The 12,843-nt window shown below is 28.4% G+C and overlaps 1 protein-coding gene across 1 annotated transcript; it reads left to right on the top strand.

Moving 5' to 3' along the window:
• The first annotated feature begins 1,362 nt into the window (after nucleotides 1-1,362).
• LOC130944463 (NAC transcription factor 56) lies at nucleotides 1,363-3,616 on the top strand. The gene is made up of 3 exons (XM_057872797.1): nucleotides 1,363-1,723; nucleotides 1,851-2,158; nucleotides 2,361-3,616. The coding sequence occupies exons 1-3, from the start codon at nucleotides 1,540-1,542 to the stop codon at nucleotides 2,946-2,948; spliced, it is 1,080 nt and encodes a 359-aa protein (XP_057728780.1). The 5' UTR covers nucleotides 1,363-1,539; the 3' UTR covers nucleotides 2,949-3,616.
• Nucleotides 3,617-12,843: the final 9,227 nt, after the last annotated feature.

The raw sequence follows: 12,843 nt of genomic DNA, 5'->3' as shown, positions 1-12,843 counted from the left end.
TTTTTAAAATAAAAAAATTAAATAATATAAATATTTATTATTTAAGTTATTTTAAAAAAATTTTAATTAAACTATTTATCTAAATTGAGCCTAAAACGCATTGAATTCATTAATAGCATGTTGATTATGATAATGAATCATGATCCATGCCATGACTTGAAATAATGATGTATTATTGTTGTTACCATCCCTTGATGGTAGTAGTGGGTCCCACGTGGTAATTTTCATGTTTACCCTCATGTTAATTAATGGTGCTAATTGCGCAACTAAAGCAAGAAGAGAGACTGAAAATCTTATCTCCACTCTCACGCCCCACATACACTTATCATTCCAATGAATATACCCTCTTTTCAATTTCCTCTATCTTTTCTCTTTTTACAATAATATCATTATCAGTGAAAAATATAAAAGGAAAAATAAAATAGCACTGTCCTTTGTGGCCCCCACCCACGTGTCAACACTACATGATTTGGAATCCCACGTGTCATGCTCTCAACGGCCAGAATACCAGTTCACGTCATCATCAGGTACCCACCTCATCGCATGCACCCGCATCCACCTCATCCCTCTTTAGTGTTCTGTGTTCACACACCACATACACAAGTCAACACCCAAGAAACAAAATTTAGGTAATTATGGTCATCTATCATACTAAACAATTTTCAAACCACTTAAATTATATTATGTAATAAATATATTTATTAATGTAAACATATTTTATATAAACACTTTGTTTTTATTAAATGATGCATAACCATTACTAAAAGTACTATTTATTAGTATACTAAAAAAATTATATTTTAATAAAAAATAAAAAAATAAATTTAAGTTAATCAAATAATTGATTTATTTATCTTTTTAAATAAATATTAAAAATTAAATTTCACTCTAAAAGGAATTTTAAAAATCAATATTTTTATTAAAATTTAATCAACATTTAATAAAAAAATATATAATTTCTCACTATTAGATATAAATACTAATTAATGACTATAAATTATAAAATATACCAATTCTCTAACACTACTATTTCACCTTATATATATATATATATATATATATATATATATATATATATATATATATATATATATAGTAATCTATTAACTAACATAATTCTAAGGTAAAACAAATATGAATGTTAATATTTTTTAAAGACTATTTTACTATAACTTGGAAAACTTTATGGTAATGAAGATTTACTGTTTACGAAAAGACATATCAGTCCTTGAATATGAGAGACACGTCATGAGAGCACAGGATGGAGAGATAGAGATGACCTCAGTGGATCAAAGCCGATGGTGCCCATGCCACATATAAAACGCAAGCTTCAGCACTTATTGAGGGGTAATGCAAATTACAAGAACAAAACAACACATGACGTTCCGTCTTAACGTGATCTTCGTCTGAATCCACCGTAGCCAGAACCAACCAACCAACTACCCAAATCCATAAAAAAAGAGGGAGAATTATTGAAAGGAAGAGGAAGAAGAGAAGAAGAAGAAGAAGAAGAAGAAGAAGAGTGAGAGATCCATAAATATGGAGAGCACCGACTCGTCCACCGGTTCGCAACAACCGAACCTTCCACCGGGGTTCCGGTTCCACCCCACCGACGAGGAGCTCGTTGTTCACTACCTGAAGAAGAAAGCTGCATCAGCTCCTCTCCCAGTCGCCATCATCGCCGAGGTTGATCTCTACAAGTTCGACCCGTGGGAGCTACCAGGTTTGTTAACAACAATTTTCACCCCACCCCACAAGAACACAATTACAAAGTTTGAATCTTTACATCCCAATGAAAAATGGGTTTTATGCTTTCTTTTGTTTTAATTATGAATTTTTTTACTTTTCAGCTAAGGCAACGTTTGGGGAGCAAGAGTGGTACTTCTTTAGCCCAAGGGACAGGAAGTATCCGAATGGTGCTCGGCCAAACAGGGCGGCAACTTCCGGGTACTGGAAGGCGACCGGGACGGATAAGCCGGTGCTGACCTCCGGTGGGACCCAGAAGGTGGGGGTGAAGAAGGCTTTGGTCTTCTATGGAGGGAAGCCCCCCAGAGGGATAAAGACAAATTGGATCATGCATGAGTATAGACTTGCTGATAACAAACCTAACAATAGGCCTCCTGGTTGTGACTTGGGTAACAAGAAAAACTCTCTAAGGGTATGTCAATTATTTTTTATCATCCATATTAAATATACACTAAAAATCCATCATCATATAAAATATATACATATTTATAAACAAATATTAATAGTTAATTTTTTTATTCTTGATAACTTGTAAATTTTATGTGATGTTTAATTATATGTAAACACGTATTAGTTACTTATTAATTTGTTTTGATTTGGATGATTTTGTGTAGCTTGATGATTGGGTATTGTGCCGAATCTACAAGAAGAACAACACACATAGGTCTCCAATGGAACATGAGAGGGAAGATTCCATGGATGACATGATTGGAGGGATTCCTCCTTCCATCAACGTGGGCCAAATGAATGCAAGATTTCATCTCTCAAAAATGTCAACAAGCTTTAGCAACGCTTTGTTGGAAAACGACCATCACCATCACCAGAATCTTCTGGAAGGTATGATGCTAGGAGGAGGAACCAACAACAACAATCTAAGCATGTTGGGGTTGGGATCAGCCTCAAACACCACCATTAACAATAATAGTAATAAGGCAGAGCTTTCATTTGTACCAACCATGACTACATCTTCAAACACCAAGAGGACTCTATCATCTCTCTATTGGAATGAAGATGATGTTGCTGCTTCCAACAAAAGATTCAATTTGGAAAGTGGAGATCATAACCATGGAGAGAATAATGGTACTAGTGCTAGTTCTATTGCTACTCTGCTGAACCAACTTCCTCAAACCCCTTCATTGCACCAACACAACATCATGGGAACCATACCTTATCAAATTCAAGGAATGAATTGGTATGCTTAGGTACACATACATACAATTCCCATGTTTAATTAATTAATTAATTAATTATACTATATTGAATATTGATGATCATGACATGCACATGTAGAAATTAAATTATTGAACTTAATTAGTTTAGAAGGGTGAATGAGTATTCTCAGCTATAGTGGTGGTGGTGATGGTCATACCTTAACACTAGTGTCTCTCTAGCCAATTTAGATTGTAAAGATTTCAATTTGGTGTTTGAGATTTTGGTTGTTTAGGAAAAATTATTGGATCAAATTAGTAGATGATGATGAAGATGGCCTCAAAAAAAAAAAAAAAAACTTCAACCTTTGGAGGCAGCTTGATATGATGAAGGCAATAACAAACCTAAGGTGAGGCCACATATATATGGATATTTTTAGATAAACTTTAATATAGCTTTATACATATATAGAGATATTTGCTTGTTTTATTGGTATGTAAAGAAAAAAAGTGATTGTGCTAGTAGCTCTTCATGTACACATATATATTCAATAGAGAACAAAGGAAATTGAAAAAAGAAAAAAGAAAAAAGAATGAGCTGTAATATACTTTGATTTAGGATACAAGAGATAACCTTGTATAGAAGATCATCATATACTGTAGAAACATTATTATTATTAGTGATGACTATGGATTATGGTTTGCTTATTATTATTATTTCATATATATTCTTCTTCTTCTTATAGAGCTTGATATTATTGGTTTAATTTTAGATATAAGTACTAAATAATAATGGGATTTAGTTATTTTAGCATATTATATATATGGAAGCCAAATTATTTGTAGATTCTTTGCATGTGACATAGCTAGAAGGTTATTAGTCTTATTCATATCTTTTATCATTTTCCCAGAATCATTTTATATGAATCTAAATCGGTATATTAGAATATAGGCATCAGAACATATATAAACACTAATAAAGTATGCAAAATTAATTTGTTTGTTATGAAATAATTTTCATCACTTTCCTAAATGAGGTAGGAAGGGAGATATATACATGTGCAACTTTATTATCATTTTTATATTCTTTTGTTTGGGCCTTATTACCTTTTTCCGGTTTTTACTCACTAATTGAGTTTATGAATTTTGTTGCAACTGCTCATCTTAGCAAATGAAAAGTTTTTTGTGACTAATATTTTATTTTATTTAATAAATTAACTTTAATTTTGAATTATTAAAGATGGTAACAAGAAAAAAAATTGTAGTAAAATAAGCAATTTTTTGTTTCTATGCTTTAAATATAATGAAAACAAATATATAGATGTATTCATATTCTTGTTTTATATTTAATACATGATGCTATTAGTATGAATGGAGAAAATGCCATCTTGGGAGGCTCTATATATATACTCTAATTGTGTCTTAGTGGATGTTGATGCACTGCCTACATAAAATCAAGTAAATTTTTTATTAATAAAATCAAGTAAATTAATCTTATCAAAAATAAAAATAATATAATTCTTAAAATGTCAATTAAAAATCTGTGGCTTGTGATTATGACATGATTCCATTGAGTAACAACAGGAGCTAGTTTTCATGCTGTCTATTATATTTCCTTATTTTCTCCCATCTAAAAATAACATTGGCTTGTATAGCCCCATATATTAGGATAGCACACTTTTTTTTGTCTACTATACAAAGTCCAATAAATAAAACTATACAAACTTACATAAATTTTAAGTATGCGAAGTGTCCTTACCAAATCAACTTAACAGTCGCCGCAAATTTCTAGATTTGTTGTTGTCAGAAAATATTAAATTAAACTAATTTCCGATAATTCAAGAATAACAACCAAGTAGTAGAAAGGCAAAAAAAAAATATCATTTTAAACACGTATTATTTGTAGATTATGTATTTTTGTCTATTAAAATCATTTATTTAAAAGAAACAATTTATGACAATGCAATGAATGAATAAAAGTTATGAACATTTTTAAGTGTTTATAAAAAAAATAAATTTAAACTAACATTATTAAAAGAAGAATCATGAAATTATTGAACTTTAATGCGATATTTTTTCTAAAAAAGAAAATTATACAATGGAAAACGTCATGGCCATATAAGTACACAGGTTTGAAATTAGACTCCAAAGTTGTGCAAAACAAACACTTTCACATCATCTATCATCAGCAAATTAAACCATTCACTGAATACAATCTTGAATACAACCTTTTCTTGATAGATACTCAGACGGATAACTTTCTCCACAAATTTTCAAAACTACTCTTCAATATAATAGCATGATGAAATAAAAGGTTCGATGGTCCTTGAATTCTCGTAATAATTGATTTCTATAAAAAAATTCATTATTTTATGAATGTGTGTATTTTAAAAATGTTAAAATAAATGATGTCAATGGAATTAAATTGTAACACATATATAAATCTCGTTAATAGAAGATGAATAGTAATATTGTTTTTTTTTTCCTCATCGTATGTCTCCAATGTAATATTAATAACTAATTTATTATATAAATTAGAGTTCTATTTAAGAGTTTGTAGTTCACCACTAATAATTTTTGCATATACTAAATAGGATTTAATTTAAACTCTAACATTAATTTAAATAGATGAGTGAAATGACTATTCGATTAACACAAGTTGGTTTAATAATAGTATTATTTAATTTTAGCTTTCGTTTTTTTCTACCCATACCTAGCTTTTGATATATAATCTGAAAAGGGTATATGAAGATATTTAATTTAATTTGAGAATGGGTGTCGTTTTCTTTTGTGGGATTGATAAGACATAGTTAAGTATATTCCACCACTAAGAGGTAACACAAATAGACAACAAAGTCGAAATCACTAGCAGCTATCTTTCTTTCTGGCTTGACTCTAATTAGGGACCATTCTTGTTATCATCTAAAGGAATCATTATCCTAATGCCATACACAAATTTTAAATAATAATAATAATAATAACAATAATATATACCCTTTTAATTCTTTTAAAAATATATATAAATATTATTGCATTCCTTTCTGGGGAAAGCATACAAATAAACTTTATGAAATTCAGCATCATTTGTGGTTCGTTTTGGAATAGATATCATCATATATAACGATGGATTGCACTATTATTGATATTGCTATGCTTGAATTGTGCTTGATGCTTTCCACACCCTAAATATATCACATCTCATCTTGAATTAAGCAAATATACGAAAAAGAAAAAAGGAAAAAAAAATGATAAAAGATGTACCCTGAAAAAGATAGGTGAAAAAACGACCCGCTGCATTTTTCTATAATCAAAAGTGATGATTCATCTAATTAATTGTTAAATTGTTGACGGGTATTTAGTCTGTTTTAGCTTGTTATGGCAGAAAGGAAAAAAGGACTAGAAAAACTAAATTCACATATATGAAATAATATTTTAAATAATAAATATTACGGATAAAACAATCAGTTTTCAACTCTACTTTTAAGTAAAAAAAAAATAGCTTTTTAAAAAACTATTTTTTAACTTATCCTCGATCTTATATATATATATATATTTTTTTTGAAAAATGAAATAAACGAACCGCAAAATTAAACGGTCGTTTTAGTCATTCAACAATACATGTATGATCCCTCAACTCTACTTTTAAGTAAAAAAAATGTACCTTTTTAAAAAACTATTTTTCAACTTATTCTCTTTTATATATTTTAGATTTTACTAAATAAATATAATAGTTATTTTAAATATTTTAATATTTTAGATCTCATTAAATAAATATTATAATTATTTAAAAAATATATTAAAACATTAAGATTCAACAAGTAATCCTACAAATTGGTTTTTCAATTATTGAGTTCTACCATATAAATTATACAATAATAAAAATTATAATTTTAAAAATTTTAAAAATTTAAATTTTAAAATAACTATTATATTATTTAGTGAGATTTAAAATATTAAATTTTTAAATATATATAATCAACAATAATTTGATAAAATCGTTTAAATAAAAAAATTTACTATAAAAAAATTACAATTTAAAAATATAAAATTTTAAAATACAAATGGCAAAATAACTTTATAATAATTTAATTATTTTATATAAAGAGAATTTTGTTTATTAAGGTCTAAAAAAGAATATTAAAATTAGTACTATCAAAAAAGATTTTAAATTTAATATTATAAAAAAATAAAAAAAATTATATAAAGACTAATTTTATTAATTTTTAAAATTTTAGAAATGAAAATAACTTAGGTCTGGATTTTAAGACTTATTTTGATTATAAATAACTTTTTTATATGTTAAGTGACACGTGGCGTGCTACGTGCTACTGACCTGACATGTCAACCAATCATCTTGTGACATGTGGCATTAATCTATCACGTCATCATCTAACTAAAGAAAGGATTAATTTGACTTACGTTTTATCTTTTAAAAAATAATATGACTAAAAAAAATCTTTTGAAAACTAATTTAAAAAATAAATAATCTTTTAAGGATGAATTTAACTATTATCTTAAAAAAAAAAGATAATGTCATAACGGATTAAAATAATGTTATTATACAATATATATTAAAAATCATTGACGTCATATAAATTATTAAAGGACTAAAATAATGTTATATTTACTATTGGAAGACACAATAATTCATAATTTCATATTAATTATACATAATTATATGCTATAAATTTATTGCCCAAAATTCTTTTTTTTTTAATTTAAGAAATGTATTTAAAAACATAAAAAATTGTGTCCCTTTCAAAGCACTATCTAACCGCAAAGCAAAAGGTAAAAGCCAAAGAAAATTCCGAGAGGAGTGGTTTTGATCACAAGAAGAAAGATCTTAATGCAGCTTTTGACTTATTATATTCAATGTTGATGATAGGGTGCATGATCGCTATGTTCCTTTTCATGGATGGTACTTACCCAAAACAAATTATGTAATAGTGAAGTATATATGTATATATATATATCCACCCAATTATCCAAAAGGCATGCATATTATAATTTATTTTTATAAATTAATAATGTATTTATCTCACTATAAACATAATATTATATGATATGATTTAATAATAATATTATTTGATCGAAATAGCTGATTCTACTTAAAGAGAAAAGAATTTGTTGTTGTAATAATAATGTATGTAACACTTTTTATTATTAAATATATCGTACAATAAAAAAAAAATTTGCATATATATTTTTGGAAGAAAAGGGCAGGGAGCGACCGCAAGAAAGGTTGTAGGACAAAAGTGCCCCTCTCCATCCATATAAAAAGGGAGAAAATTATTTATTTTGGGATTATCTGAAACTATGATTTAGACTTGAACATGAGGTTCAAACTTCTTTTAAAATAGTATTCAATTTGTTGGTGTTGAGGTATCATTATCTGAGTTTTTTCGTGAAAAGATAATAGATGGTATTTATAAGAGATTTCGATGCTTAAATTAGCAAGGAGTTTAAACATATTTTTAGTTGATTGAGTTTTGAATATATCTGAATGTTATAATAAAGAAATAACCACATTTTTAGTATAATTCTACTTTTGATAATAAATAACTGTTCTCTATATCTTAAAAATTTATTAAGATCTTCGTTTTAAATAAAATAAAAAATAATAAAAATATTCGAAAAAATAATTTATTTATTCAAATAAATAAAATTGAGTCACTTTTGTCATATCCAATATTTAAGAAGTCGAATAAAACTTATTTCTTTTAGTGGATCTTTATTTTTCATTGGGCCTAACTTTATAATTTTTTTGCCATGGTACGAAAACTTCTGTTTTATGTTAGGTCTGTGGATGCCTTTAGCAACATGCATGTAACACTGAATCGGTGTGGAGAAAAAGGGTAATAAGAGAAAGCAATATGATCGTAACCCACTTTGGATATTGATAATTGAATGTAGCAATCATTAAAGATGTACTGTGCCATCCAATGATTTGCACACAGTCTTTAATGAAAGATATTATTGTAAAAAGAAACTAATAGATATAGATGTTGCAGCCAGCGGAGTGGATCCTCTCCAGTGAGAAAAAAACTAGATGGTATCCAGTGTTTAATTTAATTATTTATTGCGCTCTCTCTCTTATTTATTTCTGGTCCCACTCATAGAATCAAAGGTGATAGATCACACTGAATTCTATCAATTGTTAGATCTTTTTCCTTGCAACCAGCAAAATTGTCCCTCTTCGTAAAAAGAGATTGAATTTCGTACACAATAAATTAATTTATTTATAAAAAATAATAATAAAATTATTTACGAAATTTTTTTTTTATTATTTTTATCTACAAAAATAAATAATTCATAAAATTGTCATTACAATATTAAACTTAATTTATATTTATAAAAAAGAAGTTCTATTTGATAAATATATTTAGATAGTCAGTAAATTTACATTAATTTTGTAAAAAAAAAAAAAAACTAAATTAATATATCAAAGTATCACATGTTTTATATATCTTGTCCTCGCTTTAACCTCACAATCATTACTACCTCACCACTCTATTAACAATAAGTTAATTAATTACCCTTAGATTTTATTATCAAATCTTTTTTTTTTTGCTATTACCATTCATTATAAGAAAAGTGCCGTCAGATTTAACCTCGGACAATACTAATAGATTTATTAAGTCTAAAAATGGTATTACAATTTTTTGTGATAAAAAATATTTAATTAATTGATTGATTCATGGCTGACATAATATGTTATAAAGATTTAAATTTAAAACTAATATAATTTCTTATTTGGTGTAAAAATTAGAAGAAATTGCTGTTATCTATATTGAAAAAGGAAACATAATAATGTTGGTAATTATAGACAACAATAAACAGATTTATGGACAACTGATCACATTACACGACTTCCGAAATAATCAATCTTAATGAGCAAAATTTGAAAAGCTTTTAGAAAAGGCAAATACTAACCATAAAGAGAAAGAAATCAAACGGTTGAATTAAGATTGATTTTGATAAACAAATTATGATGACAAATATTTATTGGGTCAAAATTTAAAAGTTCAATTATGGTTTAATGTGTGTTTTAGTTATGTAAGTTTATTATTTATTTCTCAATGCAACAATGTTGCTTGAGTATTTCTTAATGTTTCAAATCAATGCATAAACTCAATACCTTTGACAAACACCTTTAACAGACACTGCTTAGCAAAATGCAAAGAAAGAATACTCTGCATTTGTCAAGTCATAAAGGGGTATTTGTTAACAATACAACAAGGACACTTGAGACACTAGGACATCAACACACCACCACAAGAATATTAGAGAATCAACATTTAGAAAAAAGAAAAAGTAAAATGCAATATGCAAGAACAACAAAGCAACACAAGGACAACAGATGTAGTGAAAAAATTTTACAAACAGCAGAGGGTGGAGAAGCTCCTTAACAAGCAGAGTTAGTGGAGCACAATGAAAAAAGGATTGCATACCAATAGTGACTGCTCTAACGGATTGTTGGTACAAGATATTAGAAGAGACAACGAAGAACAAATGGAAAGAGCAAGCTGATTATATAAAGGAGGCATCACTTTAACATTTGAAAACAAGAAAAAGAGAGCAATTCAAGAGCATCATTGAATTATACTTGAGCTGAATTCTTTTTCTTTTATTTGTGCTTGATTTTAGATTTTTTTTTGTTATGAATATCTAATGTCATCTTTCTGCCTTTGAGAAAAAGATTAATTATGTGAGTAGAAAAAGCCACGAGAGAAGAGGAAAGAGAGAGATTTCTATGAACTAGGATTAGTTTCTCTTATCAAGTTGGGACAGCACTTAGTGGTGAGTTGAACCTAGTAGGGTTCTCCTTTCAAGTTGGGACAGCACTTGAGAAGCTGAGTTTTAGGGTAGAAAGCTTGGTTAAGGATACTAGATGAATTAGGTTGTAATTCATTAGTATTGGTGATTGTAATCAGTTTTATTATAGTGAAAAATCTACCATGATTGTGATGGAGACTGGACGTAGATTTCATGGCACCTAGAAACTGAAACAGAATACATGCTGGCCTCTTTCTCTACTTTTCTTCTCTGTTTCTATCTGGTGTATGAGACAAAACGAAAAAATCTCTTGCATATTTAGCTTCCACAAAAATAGAGCTAAAGAAAGTTTAATTCTGAAGTTAACTTGATTCAACCCCCTTCTCAAGTTCTAGCAAATCCATCAAGAACATTGATGAAGGCTTAATGAAATCAAACGGCTAACAAAAGCAAGGTTTATGTTATAAGAAGAACAAGTTTTTGACAAGCTCAAGGAGAAAATTCAAAAATCAAATACTACATATTGAGCATGCTTCTTTTTCACTTTTGATATATAGTTTTAAGTCTTTCTAGTAGTAAAAAAAAGACATATGATTATTTGAGTGATTATCGAAAAAGCCTATGAGTGACAAGTAAAAAACTAGGAAGAGAATACAACACTATTTTAGATTCATCTTGTCTTGGTTCTGTTGTGATTTGGTAGGTTTGTTTGATCTTTGTTTTGTTTATGAAGCACAAGTTTGGTGCTTAGTTTGTCTTGGTTCTGTTGTGATTTGGTAGGTTTGTTTGATCTTTGTATTTGTCTTGGTCTTGGTCTTAGTATTGGTAATTGTAATCTTGAATTGGATATAATGAAATTCTATCATTATTGTGGTGGAGACTGGACGTAGACTTCATTGCACATTGAGGCTGAATTAAGATATTTGCTAGTGTGAGTCTCTCTACCCTTACCTCCGCTATTTCTACATTTGCAGGAGACAAAACTGAAAAAGTCTCCTGCTAACTCTGTTTCACTCGTCAAAGTTAAAAGAGTGCCTTGATTCAATCCCCCTTTCTCAAGACCTACATAACCTTCAATTGATATCAAAGTTTAGGATCTGGAAAGCAAGCTTAATAGTTTAAAGAAAAGATCCATGGCTACCGATCAAACTCCTTTCAACCTAACCGAGGGTCAATCCTACTATTGTCCACTTTATTTCAATGGAACTAACTATTCCTACTAGAAGGAGAGAATGTGGATATTTATTCAAGCAACAGATTACAATCTCTGAAATATCATCATGAATGAGTCTGAGATTTCAACTAAGCTAACAACCGAAGGAAAAGTCATTCCAAATGAGGATGGGGAATGGATCAAAGAAGAAAAGAAAAAAGTGGAATCAAATGATAAGGCGATAAATATGATGCATTATGCCATAAGTTTTGAGGAGTACAGAAAAGTCTCCAAATGCAAATTGGCTAAGAAAATATGGCAGAAACTTCAAGTCACTCACAAAGAAACAAATCAAATAAGAGAAACAAGAACTGATATGCTAATGAAAGACTATGAGCTGTTTTTTATGACAGAAGAAGAGTCTATAGATGAAATATTCAAAAGATTTTCAATCATAATCAATGGGCTTGATGTATTAGAAAAAACATTCACTGAAAATGAGCTAGTTTGGAATATTCTGAGAATGGGAGACAAAAGCTACTACAGTACAAAAAAAAATCTTAACTAAATCATTTATGATGAGTTATGAGGAAAGTTTCTAGCATATGAAACCACTAATTTAAAGTCAAAAAACAAAAAGAAAAGTATGGCTCTGAAGTTAAAGATAGAAAGTAAATCAGAAGAGGAATTTTTCAGCAATGATGAAATAGTTTTCTTTGCAAAAAGACTGAAAAAAATGATGAGATACAAAAAGAGAAAAAATAGATTTTTCATCTAAGGAGGACAAGAAGAAAATAAAGGAAACTGCCACTATTGTAAAGAATCAGGATACTTCAAATCTAAATGTCCAACACTAAAGCGAAAAGAAAAAAATAAGAAATAAAAGAAGAGATGTATGTCTTATGACTAAGGACAATGAATCCAAAAATAAGATAAATCTTTATGATTGAATTAGTGAAAAATTGTATGAGATTATTGATGATTTAACTCATAACTGCAGTAAACTTTTGTCTAAATACT

Source organism: Arachis stenosperma, chromosome 8, assembly GCF_014773155.1.
Source record: "Arachis stenosperma cultivar V10309 chromosome 8, arast.V10309.gnm1.PFL2, whole genome shotgun sequence".
NCBI lineage: Eukaryota > Viridiplantae > Streptophyta > Magnoliopsida > Fabales > Fabaceae > Arachis > Arachis stenosperma.
This window is presented reverse-complemented; position numbering and strand designations above follow the sequence as displayed.

Excerpts from the sequence above, each read along its gene's own strand:
- LOC130944463 (XM_057872797.1), top strand. The coding sequence starts at position 1,540 with ATGGAGAGCACCGACTCGTCCACCGGTTCGCAACAACCGAACCTTCCA. Across the intron at positions 1,724-1,850 it reads CGACCCGTGGGAGCTACCAG|CTAAGGCAACGTTTGGGGAG; the intron begins GTTTGTTAACAA and ends TTTACTTTTCAG. Across the intron at positions 2,159-2,360 it reads ACAAGAAAAACTCTCTAAGG|CTTGATGATTGGGTATTGTG; the intron begins GTATGTCAATTA and ends GATTTTGTGTAG.